Source organism: Phacochoerus africanus, chromosome 8 (assembly GCF_016906955.1).
Source record: "Phacochoerus africanus isolate WHEZ1 chromosome 8, ROS_Pafr_v1, whole genome shotgun sequence".
In the NCBI taxonomy this organism is placed as follows: domain Eukaryota; kingdom Metazoa; phylum Chordata; class Mammalia; order Artiodactyla; family Suidae; genus Phacochoerus; species Phacochoerus africanus.
The window spans coordinates 77,843,986-77,868,372 of record NC_062551.1 but is presented as its reverse complement, the minus strand read 5'-3'; the positions used below and the strand labels follow the sequence as shown (position 1 = coordinate 77,868,372).

Sequence of the window (24,387 nt, the reverse complement as noted above, 5' to 3'; positions counted from 1 at the left end):
CAGCACTGGAGCACCTAGCTTCTAGAGACCTATATTTTGGCAATGACTGCTGACTCGGATAGCACACATCTGTCTCAGTTGTTTCCAGAGCTGTGAGCTAGCTGAGTAACAGAATTGATCCCCTAGACTAGCACCCAATGAGCCTTTTCAGCTCATTGGAAGGACAGCTCACCTTGAAGAAGCATACAGACAACTGTCATCTGGTGCCCTAGGCCCTATCTGATCACCAGCAAGCTTCAGTGTGCTGAAGGTCCCGACCCAACCAGAGTATCACAGGTGGGCATGACTCATCTCACCTCACCTGTTAGCCCCACACTCAAGGGAACCTGTCAAGAATTCTCTTGTGGCTCAGCAGATTAAGGATCGGGCGTTGTCACTGCAGTGGTGACGTGGGTTTGATCTCTGGCCTGGGAAGTTCCACACGCCACGGGCATAGCCGAACAAAACAAACCAAACCAACAAAAACGACATAGTTTGCTCTTCTAAAACATATTCATTCTCAAAGGAAGCTGTCAAATCCAAATGCTAAAAGCAGGAAGAGCAGCTCACTTGGTATCCACAGGCCTTTACAACCTAAGCCCACTTCAGAAAAGCTAAAATCATTCCTCTGTGGCTCCCAATCACTTTCTCCCTCCGCTTGCTATTAATGCAGAGAGAGGTGAAATGTGCAAGGGCGTTTCTAGCACATGCATGTAGAAGTGTAAGTGGAATCCAACAATGTGCAGTGTATTCCTCAGAATGTTAGTAAAAAGCGACTCTTCTAACATTTTACCCTAGCAATTGGGCTATGTGTATCGACCATTTTCGAAACTCATCCAAAGGAAATAATGTCAAAGTATAGAAAGGATTTATGCAAAACTGCTCATCACATTGCCATTGAGAGTGGTGAATAACCGGAAACGCCTAAAGGTGTCACAGCATGGGTGTGGTTAGATAACCACGGTAAACCCAGAGAATGCCGCTTCCTTCCCAATAAGGTAAGGAACATGAGGATTTTCACTACCCTCACGATTACTTAACAATGTCTTAGAGGTACCAGCAACACAATTAGCCCCCCCAAAAGAAAAATTAGAGGTGTAAAATTGAAACGAAAGAAGAAAAGTTATCACTATTTGTAGATATGATAATTCTATACCTTAAAAAGAAAGAGAGGAGTTCCCATCGTGGCTCAGTGGAAATGAATCTGACTAGTATCCATGAGAACACAGGTTCAATCCCTGGCCTTGCTCAGTGGGCTGAGGATCCGGGGTTGCTGTGGCTGTGGCATAGGCCGGCAGCTACAGCTCCGATTCAACCCCTAGCCTGAGAACCTCCATATGCCGCAGGTGTGGCACTAAAAAAGACAAAAAGACAAAAAAGAGAGAGAGACTCAACAAAAAAAAAATATTCCCAACAAAAAGAATTCTGGCAAATCATATATTTATAAGAACTTAGGGGGTTCCCGTCGTAGCACAGTGGAAACAAATCCGACAAGGAACAATGAGGTTGTGGGTTCAATCCCTGGTAGGTTAAGGTTAAGGATCCCGTGTTGCCATAAGCTGTGGTGCAGGTCGCAGATGCTGCTCGGATCTGGCATTGCTGGGCTGGTAGAGGCCAGCAGCTGTAGCTCTGATTAGACCCCTGGCCTGGGAACCTCCATATGCTGTGGGTGTGGCCGTAAAATGAAAAAAGACCAAAAAAAAAAAAAGAATTTAGTATCCAGAATCACTCATGATGGGAGATAATATAAGGGAATGTCTATCTATGTGTATGACTGGGTCACTTTGCTGTACAGCAGAAAATGGCACATTATAAATCAACTATACTTTAATTTTAAAAATGATTTAAAAAATTAAATCACAAGCATCCCAATTAAGAGATGCACAAAGGACTTGAACAGACATCTCTCCAAAGATACACAAATGGCTAACAAGCACCTTAAAGAGATACTCAACATCACTAATCATTAGGGAATGAAAATCAAAACCACAAGATGCTACTTTACATCTGGCAGGATGGCCATAATTTTAAAAAGAAAGAGAGAAAAATAACAAGCGCTGATGAGGATGTGAGGAAAGCAGATCCCTCAATGCACTGCTGACGGGAGTGTAAAATGCTGCAGCTGTGTGCTGGGGCAAACAGTGTGGCAGTTTCTCAAAAAGTTCGAGATAGAATTACCCTCTGACCTAGTCATTTTACGCCTAAATATACAGTTGATGGATATGGACCACATGCGTCCACTTATACACAGACATTTTTCAGCAGTAAATTCTAAGGTCCTACACAAATCACAATGAGCTGAATTGAGGATGCAGAACTACATCTATGGAGGAGTCTCAGATATGGAGAGTCAACTGTTAAGTTATACTCAGATTTTCAACCAAACATCGTCAGCGCCCCAACCCCTGTGTTGTTCCTGGGTCAACTGTATATCCGAAAGGTTGAAAGTAGGTATTCAAACAAATACTGTACCCAAATATTTACAGCAGCACTATTCACAACAGCCAGAAAGTTGAAACGACTCAAATGCCTGTCAACAGATGAAAGGATAAACAAAAGGTGGTGTTTCAACACAACGGAATATTATTCAACCTTGAAAAGGAACGAGGTTCTGCTATGTGCTGTGACATGGATGAACCTTGAAAACATTATGTTAAGGAATGCCAGACACAAAAAGCCACAGAGTGTGACTCCATTTATAGGAAATGTCCAGAATAAGAGACAGAAAGTAGATTGGGGGTAGCTGGGGAAGAAGGAATGGGGAGCACTGTTTAAAGGGGCACCAGGTTTTCTTCTGGGTGATGAAATGTTTTGGAACTGGATGGAGGAAGTGGTTACAAAGCTCTGAGGGTGTATTCAGTGCTACTGAATTGTACACTTTAAAATGGTAGATTCTGGAGTTCTTGCTGTGGCACAGTGACTTAAGAATCTAACTGTAGAAGTTCCACTCGTGGCTCAGTGGTAACAAACCCGACTAGTAACCATGAGGACATGGGTTCAATCCCTGGCCTCGCTCAGTGGGTTAAGGATCCAGCACTGCCATGAGCTGTGGTATAGGTCACAGACTCAGCTCAGATCCCGCCCTGCTGTGGATGCAGGCTGGCAGCTATACCTCCGATTTGACCTCTAGCCTGGGAACTTCCATATGCCATGGGTGTAGCCCTAAAAAGATCCCTGGCCCAGCACATGGGTTAAAGGAATCCAGCACTGCCACAGCTGCAGCTTGGGTCACAGCTGTGGCTCAGATTCAATCTCTGGCCCAGGAAATTCTGTATGTAGTGGGCACAGCCATGAAATAAAAATAAAATAAAATAGTCAATTTTTATGTTATGTGAATTTATCTCAATTAAAGAGATTCTATAGGATAGCTAAGTATGTACACAACATTTTGTAAACAACTCTTATACAAATATAAAGGGAATAAAAGATCCTTCCTTACAGTAGGAACCAAAAACACCCAAGAATAAACTAAGCAAAAAAATGGGAAAGATCTGTATGAAGAAAATGCTCTTGGAAATCATCAAAAAAGTCAATGAAACAAATAAGCATCTCAGGTTCTTGGCTAGGAAGATTCAACATCATAAATATGTCTATTTTGCTTGTTACTCTACTAAGTTTAATGATATCCCAATAAAAAAAAGAATATGTCTATTCTTTTTAACTAGACAAACTTATTCTAACATTCATATATAAAACAAAAAAAGCAAGAAAATACAGGAAATCATAAAAAAGAAATGATGAATGGAAAATTCTACTGGACTTTTTTTTTCCTTTTTCTCCCCCCACCCCCCTTTCGGCCACCCCGAGGCATACGGAGTTTCCAGGCCAGGGATCAGATATGAGCCAAGTTGCGACCCAATGCCCCTTAACCCACTGTGCCGGGCCAGGGGTCAAACCTGCATCCCAGCACTCTAGAGATGCCACCGATCCTGTTGCACTACAGCAAGATATCTGATTTTAAAATATACTCTTTCTTAACTAAAACAGTGAAAACACTAACACATGAACAGAAAAACCAGGGGAAAAGAACCAATATCTAGAAATAGACCCAACTACATCTGGGAATTTGGTATACAAGAAAAGCAGCATTTTAAAACCAGTGGAGAAAAGATACATAACTAATAAATGGTTTGGGTACAACTAGGTACCACATGGAAAAATATAAAGCTGGATCCATATCCTCACACCTTTATATGAAAACAAACTCCAAAAAGAGACAAGATCTAATTTTCTTTTTTAAAAAATGAAAGGATAAAAGTACTAAAATAAACTATGGGAGAATTCTTGTTTAAATTCAGAGTGGGAAAGAGCTAATTATGACCCCAAACCCAGAAACATGTGAGAAAATGATCAATTTAACCCTATAAAAATCTAAACTCCTTCACAGCAAGACAATACGGCAAAGAATAAAAAGACAAAGGACTGAAAAAAATTGCAACTCATCCCAAAAAGAGGCTCATTTCCCTAAAATCTCCTAAAAATCATTAAGAAAACTGAATAGGCAAAAAATGGACAAAGAAAATGGATAAGTTCACACAAAAAAATATAAATAAGTTTTAAACATAGGAAAAGATCCATAAACTCACTAATAATTCGAAATAAAAATTAAAATTATGTTAAGAGAACAATTTCCTCCCTAACAGTAACAAAGATTTTAAAACCTGATAACACGCTGTGTTGGCAAAGGAATGGCAAGAGACACATATTGCAAGTGGGAGTAAAACTGGGAAGACTTCTATAGAGAGCAATTTGGTAACACCTATCAAAAATTATAAATGCACACATCCTCTGACGTAGTAAGAACCTTCCAGGAATTTATTACACAGATATACTCACACATGTGTGAAAAGATATATATATAAGAAAGCACTGTATGTTGTTTGTAAAAGCAAAGTTTGAAAGCCATCTAGGAGTTCCTGCTGTGGCACAGTGGGTTAAGTATCTGACTGCAGGAGTTCCCGTCATAGCACAGTGGAAACGAATCTGATGAGTACCCATGAGGACGCAGGTTCAATCCCTGGCCTTGCTCAGTGGGATCCAACCTGGCATTGCCATGAGCTGCTGTGTAGGTTGCAGACACGGCTCAGATCTGATGGTGCTGTGGCTGTGGCATAGGCCAGCAGCTGTGGCTCCAATTGGACCCCCAGACTGGGAACTACCATATGCCTCCGGTGCGGCTTTAAAAAGCAAAAAAAAAAAAAAAAGAATCTGATCGCAGCTGCTCAGGTCACTGCAGTGATGCGGGTTCAATCCCCAGCCTGGTGCAATGGTTAAAGGACCCAGCATGGCTGGGAGTTGTGGCTAGGATTCAATCCTTGGCCCCAGGAACTTTCCTTATGCCACAGGTGTGGCCATAAAAAAATAAATAAATAAGTAAATGAAAGCCATCTCTAAGTCCATCAAAGGGACTATTCAAACATGTTACAATGCATCCATATACTAGAATACTATGCAGCCATTTTAAAAGATTCAGGAAGTTTGTTATGTATTGCTATGAATTAAACTCCGAGACACGTTCCATTTGAAAAGCGCAGTGCTTAACAGTATGTAGAGGATGCCACAACTGTGGATACGGAGAATGAATTCCAGCAAAAGTTGAACACATGCACATACTCACATATCTGCTTGATGTGTAAAATATCTCTAGGTAATTTTTTCATATACTAATAACAGTGGTTGCATCCAGGGAGGTAAACAAAGGTGAAAGAGTGACTTTCATTTTGCTTTTTTTAATTACAAAGAAAGTGTCTAATAATGTGAGGAAAAGTTTTTGAAATAACATTAACAGAAAAAAGCAGGAAACAGCTATATAAATACAAAAACAGTATCAAAAGTTATTGATTTTGCATATTTTATTTATTTTTTCTATAGTTTCCAATTTTTAGATACCAAGCATGGATTAATTTTTTTTAATTAATTTAAAATTTTTATATAAATCATATTCCTGCAATTAATTGCAACCATTAGCTATTAGGGAATGCAAAAGAATGACAAGCAATTGTATCTGCTGCTCTCACCTGAGCTAACAAAGATTAAAAAATAAATAAATAAGCCCGAAGATTCCCTTTTTTTTTTGGCCATTCCCACGGCATGTAGAAGTTGGCCAGGGATGGAACCCAAGCCACGGTTGCTACCTGTGCCACAGCACTGGCAACGCCAAATCCTTAACCCACTGAACCACACGGGAACTTCTGGCCCACAGATTCTTAAAGGCAACTTTCTGGAACAACATCTCTGATTTTCACCTCCAAGGGGCACAGAGCTCTCGACCTGGTTCCTGCAGGGCTAAGTATACAAAAGAACCTGGAGACCAAACTCACATCAGTCTGGAGATGTGCGGGTGCCTCTGAGTTGTCATTGATCCTCCGAACACTGTCATAGTGCTCTCCATACCGATAGGCGATGTGCAACTCCCGCACGTTGCTTTTATCCGTGCCACGGATCTGCGGACAAAGGGAGATGCCAGTGAGGATCTGCAGCATCAGTTTCAAAAGAGAAACGCCACCCAATTGCCCAGGAAGCCCAGTCAACAGGCCCTATGCAGAATGGGCTGGGAATATGAATGGGATAGTCCTAAGCAATTTCTGAATTATGTATGTCTGCTTCAGTGTGCTTAATACGCAACTACATGGAAATAAAGACATACAGAAATGCACACTCAAAAACCAGGGGCATGGAGTTCCCGTCGTGGCGCAGTGGTTAACGAATCCGACTAGGAACCATGAGGTTGCGGGTTCGGTCCCTGCCCTTGCTCAGTGGGTTAACGATCCGGCGTTGCCGTGAGCTGTGGTGTAGGTTGCAGACGCGGCTCGGATCCCGCGTTGCTGTGGCTCTGGCGTAGGCCAGTGGCTACAGCTCTGATTCAAGCCCTAGCCTGGGAACCTCCATATGCCGTGGGAGCGGCCCAAGAAATAGCAACAACAACAACAACAATAACAACAACAACAAACAAACAAAAAAAACCAGGGGCAGATTTACCATGACATTAAATATGCTTAAGTTTCTGCAGTGTTAATATCTCTTGGCCCCTCAAGTGCATTAAATCCCTTCCATGAGGGAAGGCCCAGGGGCAGATGTAGATTTGCTGGGCTTGAAGTTCAAAAAATTGGGGGCCCCCTTTGAGAAAAAATATAAAATTGTAAATATAAAATTGCTGGAGTTTCCATCATGGCTCAGTGGTTAACGAATCTGACTAGGAACCATGAGGTTGAGGGTTCAATCCCTGGCCTTGCTCAGTGGGTTAAGGATGTGGTGTTGCTGTGAGCTGTGGTGTAGGTCACAAGACGCGGCCAGGATTCTGCATTGCTGTGGCTGTGGCTGTGGTGGTGGCGTAGGCCAGCAGCTACAGCTCTGATTAGACCCCTAGCCTGATTAGACCTCCATATGCCACGGTGTGGCCCTAGAAGACAAAAATATGTATATATAAAATTGCTAAAACCTCTCACAAGATCTTGAAAGGAGGCCATAAAAATAAGGGCACTGCAATTCTATTGTCGTGGCTCAGCAGAAACGAAACCAACTAACATCCATGAGGATGTGGGTTGGATCCCTAGCCTCGCTCAGTGGGTCAGGGATGAGCGTTGCTGTGGCTGTGGTGTAGTGTAGCCCAGCAGCTGCAGCTCCAATTCAACCCATAGCCTGGGAACTTCTATATGCCACAGATGTGGCCCTGGGAAAAAAAAAAAAAAAATGAGGGCACTGACACTTATGCTTCACTAACTTCACAGTAAATACACCCCATCTGTAAAACAAAAACAGCACTTTTCAGCAACCACAGATTGAAAAACATTAACAACAAGCTCAAAATCTCACACTTTTATCAGTTTCAAAACCACCACCAAGAATAGTGCTCCCTGGAGTCGGGCAATACAGCCACCCTAAGGCGGAGCCTGAGTGTACTCCCCAGACCACCACTTCCACAGAAACGCTGCGGTCGTGATGAATCTGTTCTTTAGAAAGCCCAGAAACTGTCTATTTGTTAAAACCTCAAAATATTAGCACCTCCTTCTTGTTTTTGCTCAAAGGCCTAGGCAGTAATAAGCCTTTCAGCAAACAGCATCTGTGGTCTAAAAAGAGCAAAACCACGGAACACAAGGAACCAGCCAGATTGAGAAGTCAGAAGCACTGAACGTTTCTCCAGGTAGAATATCTAGGTCTCAGAGCAGAGTCTGGTTTAGACACACACAAAACAGAGAACCCCATTCACCGCTTTGGAAGGCTACTGGGAAAGGACCTTAGTTGACTAGAATCTCTGAATGACATAATCCCTAAGGCGCTTGGACATTTAAATGATAACACCATCATACACTATGAATAGGAAAAAAATAACCTGAGGAACAGCCATCAAACTGTTAGGCAAGGAAGATCACAGAGGCCTTTCACTTTCTGTGTTACATACTATACTGTTTGCAGGAGCTTATATTCCATTTGCAACCAGAAAAAAAAAATTGCAGGTTTCGAGTATAAACCTACTCATTATTAATGCATGAGCTCTTACCCATGACAGGAGCAACCAATTCAGTTTCAATTTTCAAATTTCATAAGATGCTTCATTTGGGTTGGGGGAGATAGGGGAGACCTACTACTAGGTAGTTCTAGTACACAGAAAATGCACTCCTTTAAAAAAACATACCTTCGATGTTTAGCAGTCCATGAAAGAGGACACTACAGAAATAAATGTATTTGAAAAAAAAAAATTCTCACTAAAGAGAATTACTGTACACAGCTACCTAGAAAACTAAAAAACTTTAGGAGTTCTCGTGTGGGTGCAGCGGGTTAAGGATCCAGCACTGTCACTGCCACGGTTTGGGTCACTGCTACGGTGTGGGTTCAACCCTGGCCTGGGAGCTTCTGCATGCCACAGGCACAGCCAAAATAAATAAATAATTTTTTTTAAATAAGAAACTTTTAAAAAGTTATCGATGGAGGAAAAGGAAACCTAAAGATACTAAGTTGGCACTGAGCATTCTCCTCCAAGGACAGGCTCCTTATGCTATATAGTCAAATAATTTTGATGATTTCTGCTAAGCAGTAAAGGGTTAAGGACACAAAACTGGGACAAGGAAGCAGGTAAACAGTCTTCTTGGCTCAAAGGCATCCTTAGAAAGAAAGTGCCTCAGTAAAGATATGATAGCTCTCACTGGTGTTGGCACACCTAACCAACTACCCCAAAGAACAACACACATAGACCTTGTTTCCATCCTGTGGCTGTAGCCATGGACCAACCCACAGAGTATCCAACTTATTATTATTATTTTTTTTCGTCTTTTTGCTATTTTTTTGGGCCTCTCCCACAGCATATGGAGGTTCCCAGGCTAGAGGTCCAATCGGAGCTGTAGCCACCGGCCTACGCCAGAGCCACAGCAACGCAGGATCCGAGCCGCGTCTGCAACCTACACCACAGCTCACAGCAACGCCGGATTGTTAACCCACTGAGCAAGGGCAGGGATCGAACCCGCAACCTCATGGTTCCTAGTCGGATTCGTTAACCACTGCGCCACGATGGGAACTCCCCAACTTATTTTGATGCAGTGTAATTCTGTTAAAAGGACATTATGTCAGACACAGAATGCTACAGACCTCAGTTTATATGACATTCTGGAAAGGCAAAACTGTAAGAGGCAAATCAGAATAGCGGTTACTAGAAGATGGGGATTGGGGGAGGGACCACTGACTGCAAAGGGGCAGGAGGTAACTTTCTAGGGGATTAGAAATATTCTGTATGTTGACAGTGGTGGTATTTACATGACTATGTTTGTCAAACTCACAGAACTATACACCAGGGAAGGGTGAATTTTGCTATATGTATATTTTATCTTTATAAACGTGACTTTATTTTTAATGAGCAAAGGCTAGAAATATGCAATTTACAAAGGAATATATAAGCAGGTGGCATAAGAAAACAATGAGGAAAAAAAGCCACTGTCTGCCTTTATAATAATATAATACATGGGAAACATAAATGTGTGTGTATATATATATACACACAGATGTGTCTGCGTGTGTGACATGTCCCTTCCCGGTTCTATATGTGTGTTTACAGCTAAGAGTATGTGTGAATAACAGGGATGCACACTAAAGTGTTAACAGTAATTACCTCTGAGCAGTATGACTCTGGGCGATTTTTATTTGCCTTGTGAGCTTTTCCAAAATTTTCAAATTGTCCTATAATCATTATGTTTCACTTTCTACTTAAAAAAAGTTAGAAACGGGGGAGCAGCATGAGGGCGGGGGACAGACTGTTAGGAATCACCAGGCCAGGCTCCAGGAGCAGAGCCACAGTGAAAAGCACTCCGAGCACTGGACAAGTAATGGATACAAGTCTGGGTACATTTTCGCCCGACTTTGACTTTCCATGCTCTAGAATGTTTGGTTGGATGGATTGTTTGGGAGATGAGGTTAACTGAGAATACCAAGGGTAATCTGAACACCAAGGGTAAGGTGGGGGATGGAGGTTAAGCGTCACCAGCATGCTTTGCCATCCCATGGCACAAACTGAACATTTGCTGTAAAATATTACTTGCTGTAAAGGAAAAAAAAAAAAAAATCGGAACTGCAATGTATAGCTGAGCAGAGCACAGAAATAAAGATTGACACCCTAGGCCATGAAATAAATTTTGTGGTTCAGAACATATTTTTTAACAACAGTTATTACAATGGATTTGGTCTTTGCTTCCCTTCACCTGAAAAAAAAAAAACTTGCAGTTCCTGCTGTGGCTCACCTGGTTAATGAGGATGCAGGTTTGACTCCTAGCCTTGCCCAGTGGGTTAAGGATCCGACGTTGCCGTGAGCTGTGGTGCAGGCCGGCCACTGAAGCTCTGATTCAACCCCTAGCCTGGGAACTTCCTTATGCCCCATATGCAGCCCTGAAAAAAAAGAACCCAACGTAGTGTCCATGAGGATACAGGTTCGAACCCTAGCCTTGCTCAGTGGGATAAAGATCCATCATTGCTGTGGCTGTGGTATAGACTGGCAGCTGCAGCTCCAATTCAACCCCTAGCATAGGAACATCCATATGCTGCAGGTACAGTTATAAAAATAAAGAAAATTCTTAAAATTTTAAAAATTATAAAATTTTTAAAATAAAAAACAAAAACATACACGTGGAACAGGTAAACTAGAATTGGTATGCAAATCCCTTAAATTCTCATTTAGATTTTTTTTTGGTCCTTTTTTTGTCTTTTTAGGGCTGCACCCGAGGCATATGGAGGTTCCCAGGCTAGGGGTCTAATCAGAGCTGTTGCTGCCGGCCTACACCACAGCCACAGCAACACCAGAGCCAAGCCTCGTCTGCAACCTACACCGCAGCTTCCGGCAACGCCAGATCCTTAACCCACTGAGCGAGGCCAGGGATCAAACCTAGTCAGATTCGTTTCCGCTGCGCCACAACAAGAACTTCTCATTTAGATATTTTTACAAAATTATCTAAATTATTTCGACACTAGGTTCTCTGCCCCTAATTACCCAATTAACTGCTGAATAATATTTCTGACATTTTAAAGATTTTTGAATTGTAATGCAGGGTTTAATTCCAAGCCACCACAAGCTTCCCATCTTTGGTTAGGCTTACTGTCCAAGTTACCCCGCACTGTTCAATATCATAAGTCAAGCCCCATCATCTTAGGACAGCCCCAAAGCTAATTTATAAATAAGAGCTTACATAAATTCCTGAATAGATGACCTACCTGCCACAAAGGGGCATTAAGTTGATGAATCACCACGTTCAACTGATGATTTCTTGCAAAGGCTACAATCGCATCATTGCCAGCAAATGTTCCAGGTTTTGCTAAACTGGCCACTGCACGGAGAGAGGAGAGAAAGAAAAATGAAATCTTTATAATGGAAAAATCCAAATGCAAATATACTTTGTTATTTATTTAGTTCCAAATAATGAGAAACAGGGGGGAAAAACAAATAATGAGAAACAAAGGTCTGTACCTGAAAAGTCCACTGGCTTTGTCAGAGTATAGGAATTTAGGCGGGCTGAACAGTATACACACTGCTACTCAGAAGCACACCAATAAAGAAAGGATTCATTCATTCCTTCCTTCAGTAAATATTTTCTGAATGTTTCCTAAATGCCTAACTCCATGAAAGACACTGGACACGTAACAACCACAACAATCATGATAGTTTGCCTTAATGAATGCTTATTATGTGTCAAGCACTGCTCTACTCATATTCCTTCAGAGTTTATAATTTCTTCTCATAAATCACTTTTAATCCTCAAAACAATCCCCTGAAAAAGGTATTATCATGAACACCACCTTATAGATGAGGAAACTGAGGTGGAGGGTAGTTTATAACTGTGCCCAAGGTCATGAGCCAGTCCACAGCAGAGCTGCGTTTCATCCCAGACAGCCTGGCTCCAAGCCTTCAGCTTCTGGCCACTCCATTATCCAGCCTGTCACAGTTTGCCCTCAAGGAGTTTATAACCAGTGAGGGGCAAACAACAAGAAAGTAGACATTACTAACATGTGAGTGTTTTAGGAAAGAAATGTCTAGTAAAGAATTTAGCCTTACCCAGAGAGAGGTCTGGCCTTTACCCCTGGCTCCTGGAATAGAACCTCTAAGCCCTTGGGATTTCCCAAGTGACAGGGGTGTCTCTGTTATCCACAGTGGGCCATTCAATCATTCAATCAACAAACAAGAGTGCCTTCCATCTGCCAGCCATTGCCACAGTGGGGAACAGACACAGTCCCTACCCTCAAGAATCTCATCATATAACCAGGTAGAGATTAAAAACATAACTATAAGTTCTCCAATGTTCACTGCAGCACTATCTGCAATAGCCAAGAGATGGAAACAACCTAAATGTCCATCGACAGAGGAGTGGATAAAGAAGATGGGGTACATATACACAATGGAATATTACTCAGCCATTAAAAGGAAAGAAATAATGGCATTTACAGCAACATGGATGGACCTAGAAATTATCATGCTAAGTGAAGTCAGTCACACAATGAAACACCAACATCAAATGCTATCACTTCCATGGGGAATCTAAAAAAAGGACACAATGAACTTCTCTGCAGAACAGATACTGACTCAGACTTTGAAAAACTTAGGGTTTACAAATGAGACAGGTTGGGGGATGGGGAGGTGCACAGAGGGTTTGGGATGGAAATTCTGCAAAATTTGATTGTGATGATTATTGTACACCTATAAATGTAATAAAATCCATTAAGTAAGAAAAAAAATTTTTAATTAAAAAAATAAAAACATAATTGTAAGAGCAATAAATGTTAACAGGTGTAGTCCTCAAGTGACACACAAATAGAATGCACAGACTTCTGGGCTTCTTTTCATTTCTGCTATGGCAGCCAGAGCCACGTCTCACTTCTATGACACTCAGATTCTGACAAAGCTATGACCAGCCACCAGGCATGCAGGGTAACACTTCATGAAAACACCTTTCCATGGACGTCTAAGGCCCCGCCATACCCTACATCTACCACATGAACTTCACTGAAGATGTGCAAGTACAATTTCAAGTCACAAACTAAAAACTCACTTGACCTAAAATATTTTAATTGGATCAATGACACTACTCATTTTATATAGCACTAAACTACAAGACTCGCCCCACATGCCCACACTTAATTTGTAAACTGATGACTACCTGGCTATCTGGTGTCTGTTAGACAAAAAGTGATCCAGAAGAGGACCAAGAGAACTCAATGACTAGGTAGAATAAACTACTCAGAGCTCCCATCGTGGCTCAGTGGAAACAAATCTGACTAGCATCCATGAGGACAAAGGTTCGATCCCTGGCCTTGCTCAGTGTGTTAAGGATCCAGGGTTGCCATGAGCTGTGGTGTAGGTCATAGATGCGGCTCGGATCTGGCGTTGCTGTGGCTGTGGTTGTGGTGCAGGCTGGTGGCTACAGCTCCAATTCAACCCCTAGCCTGGAAACCTCCATATGCCGTGAGTGCCACCCTAAAAAGCAGAAAGAAAGAGAAAGAGAGAAAAAGAAAGAAAGAAAGAATGGAAGGAAAGAAGGAAGGAGAGCCATAAAATGTTAGCGTCTTCCCAGACTTTTCCTAGTGTGTGCCTGTATGTATACCTTTTAAAAAGAGGATCAATCCATACACACTATTTTATAAACCTGCTTCCCCTCCCACCCCCACCCCGAATAAGACATCACAAATGGCTTTTCAGGCCAGGTTAATTAACATCATCATTTTTATTAAGGGCATATGCAGCTAAATTTACCAATTCCCAACTGCCTAGCACGCTGCCTATTACAGAGCAGGCAAATAAATATTTGTTAAATAAATGAAAGCCATAATGTATGTGCTCAAACCCCTGGCTGGGTGGGTGGGGACTGCTGACAGATTTAATTACCCAAGGCATGACATCTGGAGGATCCAGTGTCTCACGGTGAACCTACCATGTTTCTCAAAAGGAATGTCGTCTTCAACAAAGGGTTCAAAATCTTCCCGCTGCTTTATCATGTAGTCCACTGTCTCTTGTCGGTGCCTGAGATGATTCCGGGAGTGTCCCTCCAGCTGATCACCGAGAGCTCTGAACAGGCAATTGCTATGAAAACAAAAACCATGGTCAAGACCTTCTAAAAGGGAACTTAGCTCAGCTAAAACAATGATGCTTCAAGCTAGGCCGTCCACGTTAATCTTTCACACAGAGAAGGGACAAAGCCTCAATTCAGACACTGGAGGAGAGCACTAGGGCATATGTCCAACCACAGTACCTTCTTGAGAGTAAACAAACAAGGATGCCACTCCCCACTTACCAGCTGGCTGACTCGGGAGACATACTCAACTTGCCAGCCGGCCTCAGCTGCTTCAAAGCAGAGTTGGTAACACACTAACCACCTGAAGACAGGGTCCAGACACTATAAGCCATGGCACGCCTAAAGGCTCTGACTCCCAAATCTCCTTCTAAATTGATAAATCATATTTACTGCCTCTTTTCTGAAACACATTTCACTGCAGCTGCCCAGCTAACTAACCATTCACCTAACAAAGAGTACCAAAAAGACAGCAATCTGTCAAGCTCCTGAGAGAAACATCCTGTTTGAGTCCTAAGAACACAGTGGAGGAAGCCATGGGTAGGGAAGCATCTGGACAACAGGCAGGTGTTCTACGCGCTCCCTCCTTAGTTCCTCACCTCTCACCCAAGGAGCCACAATGCTGTTGCTACTCCTGCCAAATGAAAATTCTCCAAGCTTTCTTTTTGTTTCTAAAATTAAAATGCTGGTAATAAAATTTAAGAGTTATCTTTCCTTTCAAACCCCTTAGAGGCTTCTGAGATTCCCAACTATATTAAAAAGACAGAGCCCAGATACACAGAGACTGAAACAAGACAAACACAATCTGGTATCCTCAAAACTAAGGAAATAACCATTCTGAAGCCAAACAGTAGCCTAGTTTCGCACCCAACTGTTTACTCTTTCAAACGAAAATCTGTGATATTCCAATTTTAAAATATAAACTCATCACTGTGGGGAAGACTTCAGACCTAAATGTGTAGGTAACAGAGGCTTTTTGTTTTCCAACTCAGAAAAGTGAGTTTTTAAAAAGAAAGTTATAGAGAGGCGAGAATTCTTTCAAATGTACAAATTTAGTTTTGTTTTGCAGGGCAGGGGAGAGAATTTAAGATGACAGATTCTATAAACTAAAATCCAAGAAACTTTGTATCAATCTGGGGCAAGATTCTAGAAGGGACTGGGGCATAATAGTTCTAGACACTAGAATGAGGTGTCTGTTATTAAAATCTAACAATGGCCGTCATTTTTACAAGCACAGGAAAAAAAGTAAGCTAATGGATAAAATGTCCTCAATTTTAAGCTGTTCTCCCAAACTTTTCTTATACCTTTAACATCTGCCACCGCTAGTCTATCCTTGAATCCAACTTAAGAGGTGGTATGATTAGGAGTTCCCATTGTGGCTCAGCAGGTTAAGAACCTAACTAGTATCCAGGAGGATGAGGATTCAATCCATGGCCTCACTCAGTGGGTTAAGGGTCTGGCATTGCCATGAGCTGTGGCTCCAGTCAGACCCCTAGCTTGGGAAATTCCATATGTCACAGGTGCAGCCCTAAAAAGCAAAAAAAAAAAAAAAAAAAAAGGAGGAAGTATGATTTAGCCCCAAATGACATATCTAGTTATTTTACATTTGATATGTCAAAATGGCATTCTACAGAAACAGGGGCAAATGTTCTCCACTTAGGCCAAAAAACTAAGTGTAAAACTAAGTCCTCTGCCTGAGCTCCGTCACATCGATCTGCACACCACATACACAGACACAGAAACGCACACAGATGTATGCAAAGAAAAAGCACTGAAACCATCACTTCAACAGCTCTTACAGGAGTTCCTGTCGTGGCTCACAGAAACGAACCTGACTAGCATCCATGAGGACGCAGGTTCGGTCCCTGGCCTCGCTCAGTGGGTAAAGGATCCGGCGTTGCCATGAGAAGTGGTGTAGGCTGCAGACATGGCTTGGATCTGGCATTGCTGTGGCTATAGTGTAGGCCAGCGGCTACAGCTCCAATTCGATCCCTAGCCTGGGAACCTCCATATGCTGCGGGTACGGCCTGGGGCGGGACACAGGGAGACACACACACACCAGCCTGGGGCGGGACACAGGGACACACACACACACACCAGCTCTTACAAAGCCTTAGGGACTAGTCCCCATGCTTTATATATGCATCGAATGGGCTTAGTCCCTACAACTTTATGAGATGGGCATTGTTACCATCCACCTCAGGTAGCCTGCCCAAGGTCACAAATCACTAGGTGGTGCACCCAGGATTCAAACCAAGGCACCAGACTGTTAATGTAGTTATCCTTAGGTAGTGGAATTAGGAGTAACTGTTAAACATTTTAATATGCTTTTCTATATTTACCAAACTTTCCTTGAGCTCACTCACTAAAAATAAGCAGTCAAAATGAAAAATCAAGAGAGACAAATCACGTCCTTTCCTGACAGAGTTACCACGCAATGGCACAGGAAACGTGAACAAACACTACAGCCACCTGGGTCCCCTTAGGGAGCGCAGCAAGCGCACTCATGATCCTCATGAGAACAATGCAGCCAGGGCCCAAAGGGCCTCTAGTAGATGCCAGCTGTTTCCTGAGTCCACACCCTCACTCACTAGCTACAGCTGGGCTTCTCAGTCCCCACAGTGCTGAGGTTCCGGGACAATTCTTTGTCCTGTGCACTGGAAGATTTTCACGACCATCCTTGGCCTCTACCGGCTAGATGCCTGTAGCACCACTACCACCACTCTCTCCACCTGTTGTGACAGCCAAAAATATCTCCAGCCATTGCCAGGTGCTCCCCTGGGGGAAAATCATCCCCACTTCAGAACCCGTGCACTGGAGTTCCCGTCATGCTCAGTGGTTAACACACCCGACTAGCATCCACGAGCACGCACGTTTGATCTCCGGCCTTGCTCAGTGGGTTGGGGATTTGGCATTGCCATAAGCTGTGGTGTAGATCGCAGATTTGGCTCAGATCCCGTGTTGCTGTGGCTCTGGCGTAGGCCGGCAGCTTCAGCTCCCATTGGACCGCTAGCCTGAGAACCTCCACGTGCCCTGGGAGTGGCCCTAAAAAGACAAAAAAAAAAAAAAAAAAAAAAGAACCAGTGCACTATAGGGATGTGAGTAAAGCCTTATTTGAATTAAAAAAAAAAAAAAAAAACCACTTAACCAAGTAGCACGTAAGGGTACTCAATAATTTAGGATGAGATGATACTGCAACACAGACTATTTTAAAATGAATGGGCTCTTAGGCTGCAGTAATAGTAAACATGCAGAGAAGTGGTGGAGGGGGTAGATCCTGTTCTTTGAGGTCAGACCACAGCTAGAGTACTGGATATAATACTGGTTACTACACTTCAAGACATGTTCTGATGAGATGATGTGGCTTTAATTAATTTATTTTTTTATTTTTTAGCTTTTTAGGGCCACGCCTGCAGCATATGGAAGTTCCCAGGCTAGAGGTCCAGTCAGAGCTACAGCTGCTGGCCTATGCCACAGCCAAGCAATGCAGGATCTGAGCCACATCTGCAACCTACACCATGGCTGACAGAAACACTGGGTCCTTAACCCAGTAAGCAGAGCCAGGGATTGAACCTGCATCCTCATGGATTCTAGACAAGTTCGTTAACCACTGAGCCATGAAGGGAACTCCCGAGGTGATGTGGCTTTAAACGAAATAATCTGAAGAACGTCAACGGGTAGTGACTTTTAGCCTAAAGAAGGCTCAGGCGGACACGACAATTGTCATGGTGAAAGGGATGTCATCCTTGCACAAACTAAAACGTGGAAACTACAGAGACATAGATTTCAGCAAATAAAAGGAAACTTTATTTTAGCTCTATAGAGACAATGAACAGACTAAAGGTTTTATAAATTTCTACCAGGAAGCCGAAGGAATTGTCTACACAGGTGCTATACAACACGGTCACCACCAGCCACAGGTGATTACTCAGCACTGGAAATGTGTTCATCCAAATTGATGTGTGCTGTAAGTGCAAAACACTGGATTTTGAAACAGTATTTTAAACATGTGAAGTATCTTCCTAAAATTTTTACCTTTTTAATGTAGCTACTGGAAAAATTTTAAATTACATATGTGGTTCCCATTTTATTTGGACTGGACAGTGTGGGTCTAGACCACTGCTTCTCAAAGTGTGATCCCTGACTAACACCACATCACCTGAGAACTTGCTCAAAATGAAAATATTCTGAGGCTCCACCCCAGGCCTACTGAGTCAGACACTCCGGGGTTGGGACCCAGCAATCTAGTCCCTCCAGGTGTTTAATTAGCCCTCCGGGTGATTCTGCTGTACACGGAACTTTGAGAATCACTGGTCTAAAATCCAGACTCCAAATCAACTACAGCTGCACATGAGAATCACATGTGGACAGTTTTAAAAATCATGACTAAGGAAGCCCCACTGCCTAAGATTCTGGTGTGGCTGATCCTGGGGACAGCCCAGGCACTCTATTTTTCCCAAAGTCCCCCCAATGATTCTATTGTGCCCCCAAGCTGAAAACAACTGTGTTAGGAGTTCCCATTGTGGTGCAGCAGAAACAAATCTGACAAGGAACCAAGAGGTTTCGGGTTCAATCCCTGGCCTCACTCAGTGGGTTAAGGATCCGGTGTTGCTGTGAACTGTGGTGTAGGTTGCAGACACGGCTCGGATCTGGCATTGCTGGGGCAGTGGTGTAGGCCAGCAGCTGTAGCTCCAATTCGACCCCTAGCCTGGGAACCTCCATATGCTTCAGGCGCAGCCCTAAAAAGAAAAAAAAAAACAGGAGTTCCCGTCATGGCGCAGTGGTTAACGAATCCGACTAGGAACCATGAGGTTGCGGGTTCGGTCCCTGCCCTTGCTCAGTGGGTTAACGATCCAGCGTTGCCGTGAGCTGTGGTATAGGTTGCAGACGCGGCTCGGATCCCGCGTTGCTGTGGCTCTGGCGTAGGCCGGTGGCTACAGCTCCGATTCAACCCCTAGCCTGGGAACCTCCATATGCTGCAGGAGCGGCCAAGAAATACCAAAAAAAAAAAAAAAAAAAAAAACCCTCAACAAATATGAAGTTATACAATTCACTCAGAAATAAAAAATGCATGTGGAATTTGTGATGTTAGTCAATGTAATTATCTACGGGTCGCACATGTTACAGCTAGGAGCAAAACAACATAATGAAAAATTGAAGAAACCAGTCAAGTTTATGATTATTAAGAAATACAAATAAAAATTAAAAAAAAAAAAAAACAACTGGGCTGGACACAAACAATAAGGCTACTGTACAAGTGATGCAGGTACTAATGGATAATTAGACAAGATGATGTGTAAATGCCCTTCCATCACTAAGATCCTGCAATGATTTAAAAAAAAAAGGGTAAAAATTTAAAAACAACTTGCTTGAAACAGAGATAAATGGCTAAAATTAGTGATTTTTCAGTGCTTTAATATCAGAACACTACTGATTAATACTGTAATTTGAGGCTACATCTAGCAAGATACAACTGGATAGAGTCAGAGATGTTAATATTGTACTGCCTCATCGATTAGTGATTCTTTTCACACTACAGCCAATCATGTTTTTAAGGACAACATCAAGGTTAAAACAGCTCCTGTTCTGAAACTGAATACAATTTATCTGAGTCAACCCTCAAGACAACACAACAAATATGAAGGTGGCTCATGATGCATTACAAACCCCATAAGAAACTCCCTGATTAAGCTACGCTATACTGAGTCCACTCACGTAAAGGGTACATTAGAGAATATCAGCTAATTTATTCCCAAGGTTCCAAAAGTGCCCAACAACGAATATGCCTAGATAGTGCAATGTTATCTCAAGCTACTCAGTACTGCAATCAGACCAGAACGGAAAGATGGGAAGAGGAGAGACTTTAAATGACCATAACTTTCTATTTCACCAAGAGCGCTCAATAAATATTAACCAATAAGAGAATGTGTGGATACCTACAAACATGGAACATACACAGGAAATAGCATCCACTGCAGTGATAACGCCTGTCATCACCACATCCAAAAATGCCACACCACTAAAGAGGCCACCATTTCACGGCACCCATGGGCAGAGTTTGCGAACAGAATGGGGTTAGCTTCGTGGAGCCCACAAAAGAAGGATTATCATCATCACCTTATCCAACACTGGCCCAAAGAACAGGGACTCGGCATTGCGCCTCTGACCCCTGCTGTCTCACGGCCACTGATTCTACCCTTGAACTCTGTACTCCTGTCATCCTAACTTGCAGGTCTCACAAACATAATGTGCTCCTGTGCCTTTACCTTTATTACTCCTCAACCTGGAATGTTCTCTTGCTATATTTTTATTGTCCTTCATAACCCAGTCTGAGTATGACCTCCTTTGAGAGGCACAGGGCAGGTGTTCATGAACATTTGCTGAATGAATGAGGTTTCCCCGACCCCGTCAGAAGTGTTAGCCACTTCCTTGTCAACAGTACCGCTTAACCAGGCACTGGGAAGAATATATCAACCTGTATGTTAATTATTTATATCATCCATTCTCAAAGTGTGGCCCAGTTTGGAAAGGGCCAGGGTCTCTGAGACCCTTTCAAGGTATCCATGAGTCCAAAACAAAGATGCTATTTATCTTTTTCCCTCTCACTCTCTCACAAGTGTACAGTGGAGGTTTCCAGAGACAACTGATATATGATACATGACGCGATCACTCTGAAGGTAACAAACAGAACGTGTTTGCGTATTGTGTTTTAATTTCTGTTCTACTTTCTAGTATAGTCGAGTGATAACTATAACCCACATAAACAAAAGCTCTTTGGAGTCCTCAGTAATTTTTAAGACTGTAAAGGGGTCCTAAGACCAAAATGTTCGAGACCTGCTGTTATGCTTTTCTCTTACTAGGATGTACTCCCAGCACTGAGCTCAACCAATGTTTGCTGCACTAAAGAAGTATGCTCTTGGAGTTCCCATCATGTCTCAGCAGAAGACTAGTATCCATGAGGACACAGGTTCGATCCCTGGCCTCGCTCAATGGATTAAGGATCCGGTGTTGCTGTGAGCTGTGGTGCAGATCACAAACTCAGCTCACATCTGTGTTGCCATGGCATAGGCCGGCGGCTACACCTCTGATTCGACCCCTAGCCTGGGAACCTCCATATGCTGCAGGTGTGGCCCTAAAAAAAAATAATAATTTTTTTTTAATTTAAATTTCCCACAGCATTAGGAAAACTTCTGCTGCAATTCCTGCTCACAACCAACCTTCTGGAGGGTACTTCAGTTTCCTGGACATCCTGACAGTGGGACTACCACACCAGGTACAGCAGATACAAGCAATTCAATCCCACCCCACCAGACCTCACTTCAACCCCACTGTGAAGTATTCAACTGGTATTCTAGTTTATATAGCAAGGTCTTGGGCTTGTGAGTTTGCTTAGGATTAAGGAAAGCCTTGAATATTTAATAAATTGTATCTGACAAAATCACCATACTAGGATAAAAGACCCAGTAAAGCAAGCTCTTAACTGTAGCAACTCCACTAAGAAAACACTCCTGGAGTTCCCGTCGTGGCGCAGTGGTTAACGAATCCGACTAGGAACCATGAGGTTGCGGGTTCAGTCCCTGCCCTTGCTCAGTGGGTTGACGATCCGGCGTTGCAGTGAGCTGTGGTGTAGGTTGCAGACACGGCTGGGATCCTGCGTTGCTGTGGCTCCGGCGCAGACTAGTGGCTACAGCTCCGATTAGCCTGGGAACCTCCATATGCCGAGGGAGCGGCCCAAGAAATGGCAAAAAAAGACAAAAAAAGAAAAAAAAAAGAAAACACTCCTTTGAGGGACCCTGCTGAGGATCTAGCTGGCCTTCCTTTATGATATTTCTGTCATTCATTCATTCAACAAAAATGCACTGAATACCTTCTGGAGTTCCTGCTGTGGTGCCCTGGGTAAAGAATACGACTCAGTGGCTCAAGTCGCTGCGGAGGCATGGGTCCCATCCCTGGCCCAGCTCAGTCAGTGAAGGGATCTACAGCTGCAGCTCAGATTCAGCCCTGGCCCAGGAACTTCCATATGCTGTGCGTGCAGCCATTTAAAAAAACAAAAAAAAAAAAAATGCTACGAATGCCTTCTGAGTATCAGACACTGTGCCAGGTGGTGGTGAATAAACTGCAATCAAGCTCTAAATCCAACCTGCCGGAAGCACTGTGCATACGTAGGAAAAGTGGAAAAGGTAACCTACAGCCAGTAACAGTTATAAACAGTTATAAACAGTTTTGATTAGCATAAGGTGAAAGCCAGAAAATACTTGCAATATAAGGTGAAATCCAGAAATACTTTCTTCCCCCACGTCCACGCCTAACAGCTAAGGCAATTCTGCATGGTCTTCAACTTCATCTTATTCTTCCCTCTGCCCTATCTGAGCCCCCAAATGACAGCTGGGCTGTTAATTCTGTCTCTTCCAGAGTGACAAACTCTGGCAACCAGACTCCTTTTATCTATCCCTACACTGGGATGCTAATTGATCTCCCCTACACTTTTCCTTTTGCCCTCCATGCTCCTGGGTCCACATCCCCTTTTCTGAGGCCATTTTTCCTTCCCTTCCCTCATTCCCTTCCTCCCATCCCATTTATTCATCCCATATTCTCTAAATAAACTGGATTCCAGTCTAAAGCCCAAGAAAGCTTGGGGAAGCGTGGTTGCCTACAGAGGAAAAACTGAAGCCCACGAAAGTAAGAATTAGAGAAGCTGCTTTCAGCTCAGTAAACAACAGGCCCTCACAGACCTCATTTCCCAAGAGTAAAAGGAGGGCAATACCCAACAGTAATAAGAACTCAAAGGAAGCCAAGCGTTATACCAACCGGGGCTTGCACCGCTTTCGAAAAGATCGTCATTATGACAGCTCTTCGACTGACTGGCTCCATCTCATTCCTTCAGATCTCAGCTTAAATGTCACCTTTCAGGGGGGCCTTCCTGGACATCGATCTAACGGGGCTCTCCGGACCCCTTTACTGCTTGCTTGGGGCCTTTGCCACTATCAAGGCAATTGGGGATTACTCGAGCATCTCAAGGGGAGGAGACTGGCCGCCTCGCTCGCCGCTGGACCCTCCAGCACTGGGAAGGGGCTGGCGTTCTGGGCCGCCCGATGAATGGGCAGGCGAGAACCCGCGACAGTCGCCAAGAGCGGCGCCCCACCGCCCCTCCGCACTCCCGGGCCCGCCTCACCCGTCCCCCGGCACCTCCCGCAGCTTCAGCCCCAGGGCCTGCAGTTGGTTGGCGAAGCTAACGAACTCCTCTTCGCAGCCGCCGCCGCCGCCGGACTCCGGCCGGTTCCGCCGCTCCTTGGCTAGGGCCCGGCGCGCCGCCCGCTCGTCCCGCTTGCGCTCGGCCTCGGCTTTCCGGCTGCCGCTGCCCGGCCGGCTCTTCGCCGCCTGCTTCCGGGACATGGCCTTGGCCCTGCGGCCCGCAGCGGTAAGAGGAAAAGCCGCAGGACCGTCTGGCAGCCGCCTCAAGTTCCTGAAACCCGAAGCGGCGCGGGCGACAGAGCCCGGCGACGGGGACGCGGCGACCGCGCCTGCGCCGGCTCTGGGTACCTGGTCACGTGACAGAACGCCCCCCCCACCCCCCCGGCCCTGCTAGGAGAACAGGAGCCATCGAGAGCTCTCCTGAGAGAGCTAGAGGAGCACCCGTCTTTGTTTGCTCCGCTCCTCCCCCTAGCGGTGGGTGGTACTCCAAGTGAGGAGCCAGTTGGACCCAAAAGAGAGCGCAACAGGAAAGGGTCAAGGAAACCACTACTTTAAAGCCCGTAGACTTTATTTAATCCTGTCCCTCTCTACCTCTCTACCTTCGCTCATAACGCAGGGAGAGAACAGTCTCCTCTGTAATCTTGATTCCACTCTGAAGTGACCAATCTAGATTTGCCTGGATTAA

At 43.8% G+C, this 24,387-nt stretch overlaps 1 protein-coding gene across 2 annotated transcripts in view; it reads right to left on the bottom strand.

Annotated features, from left to right (window-relative positions):
* OTUD3 (OTU deubiquitinase 3) overlaps positions 1–24,046 on the bottom strand; it is a 33,030-nt gene extending 8,984 nt beyond the window's left edge. For both annotated transcript variants that reach the window (XM_047792221.1, XM_047792220.1), the window contains exons 1-4: positions 23,683–24,046; positions 14,373–14,521; positions 11,665–11,777; positions 6,300–6,422 (exon numbers count right to left, since the gene is read on the bottom strand). In XM_047792221.1, the coding sequence (XP_047648177.1) occupies positions 6,300–6,422; positions 11,665–11,777; positions 14,373–14,521; positions 23,683–23,903 (606 nt within the window). In that variant the 5' untranslated portion in view covers positions 23,904–24,046. The remainder of the gene's footprint in view (positions 1–6,299; positions 6,423–11,664; positions 11,778–14,372; positions 14,522–23,682) is intronic.
* Positions 24,047–24,387: the final 341 nt, after the last annotated feature.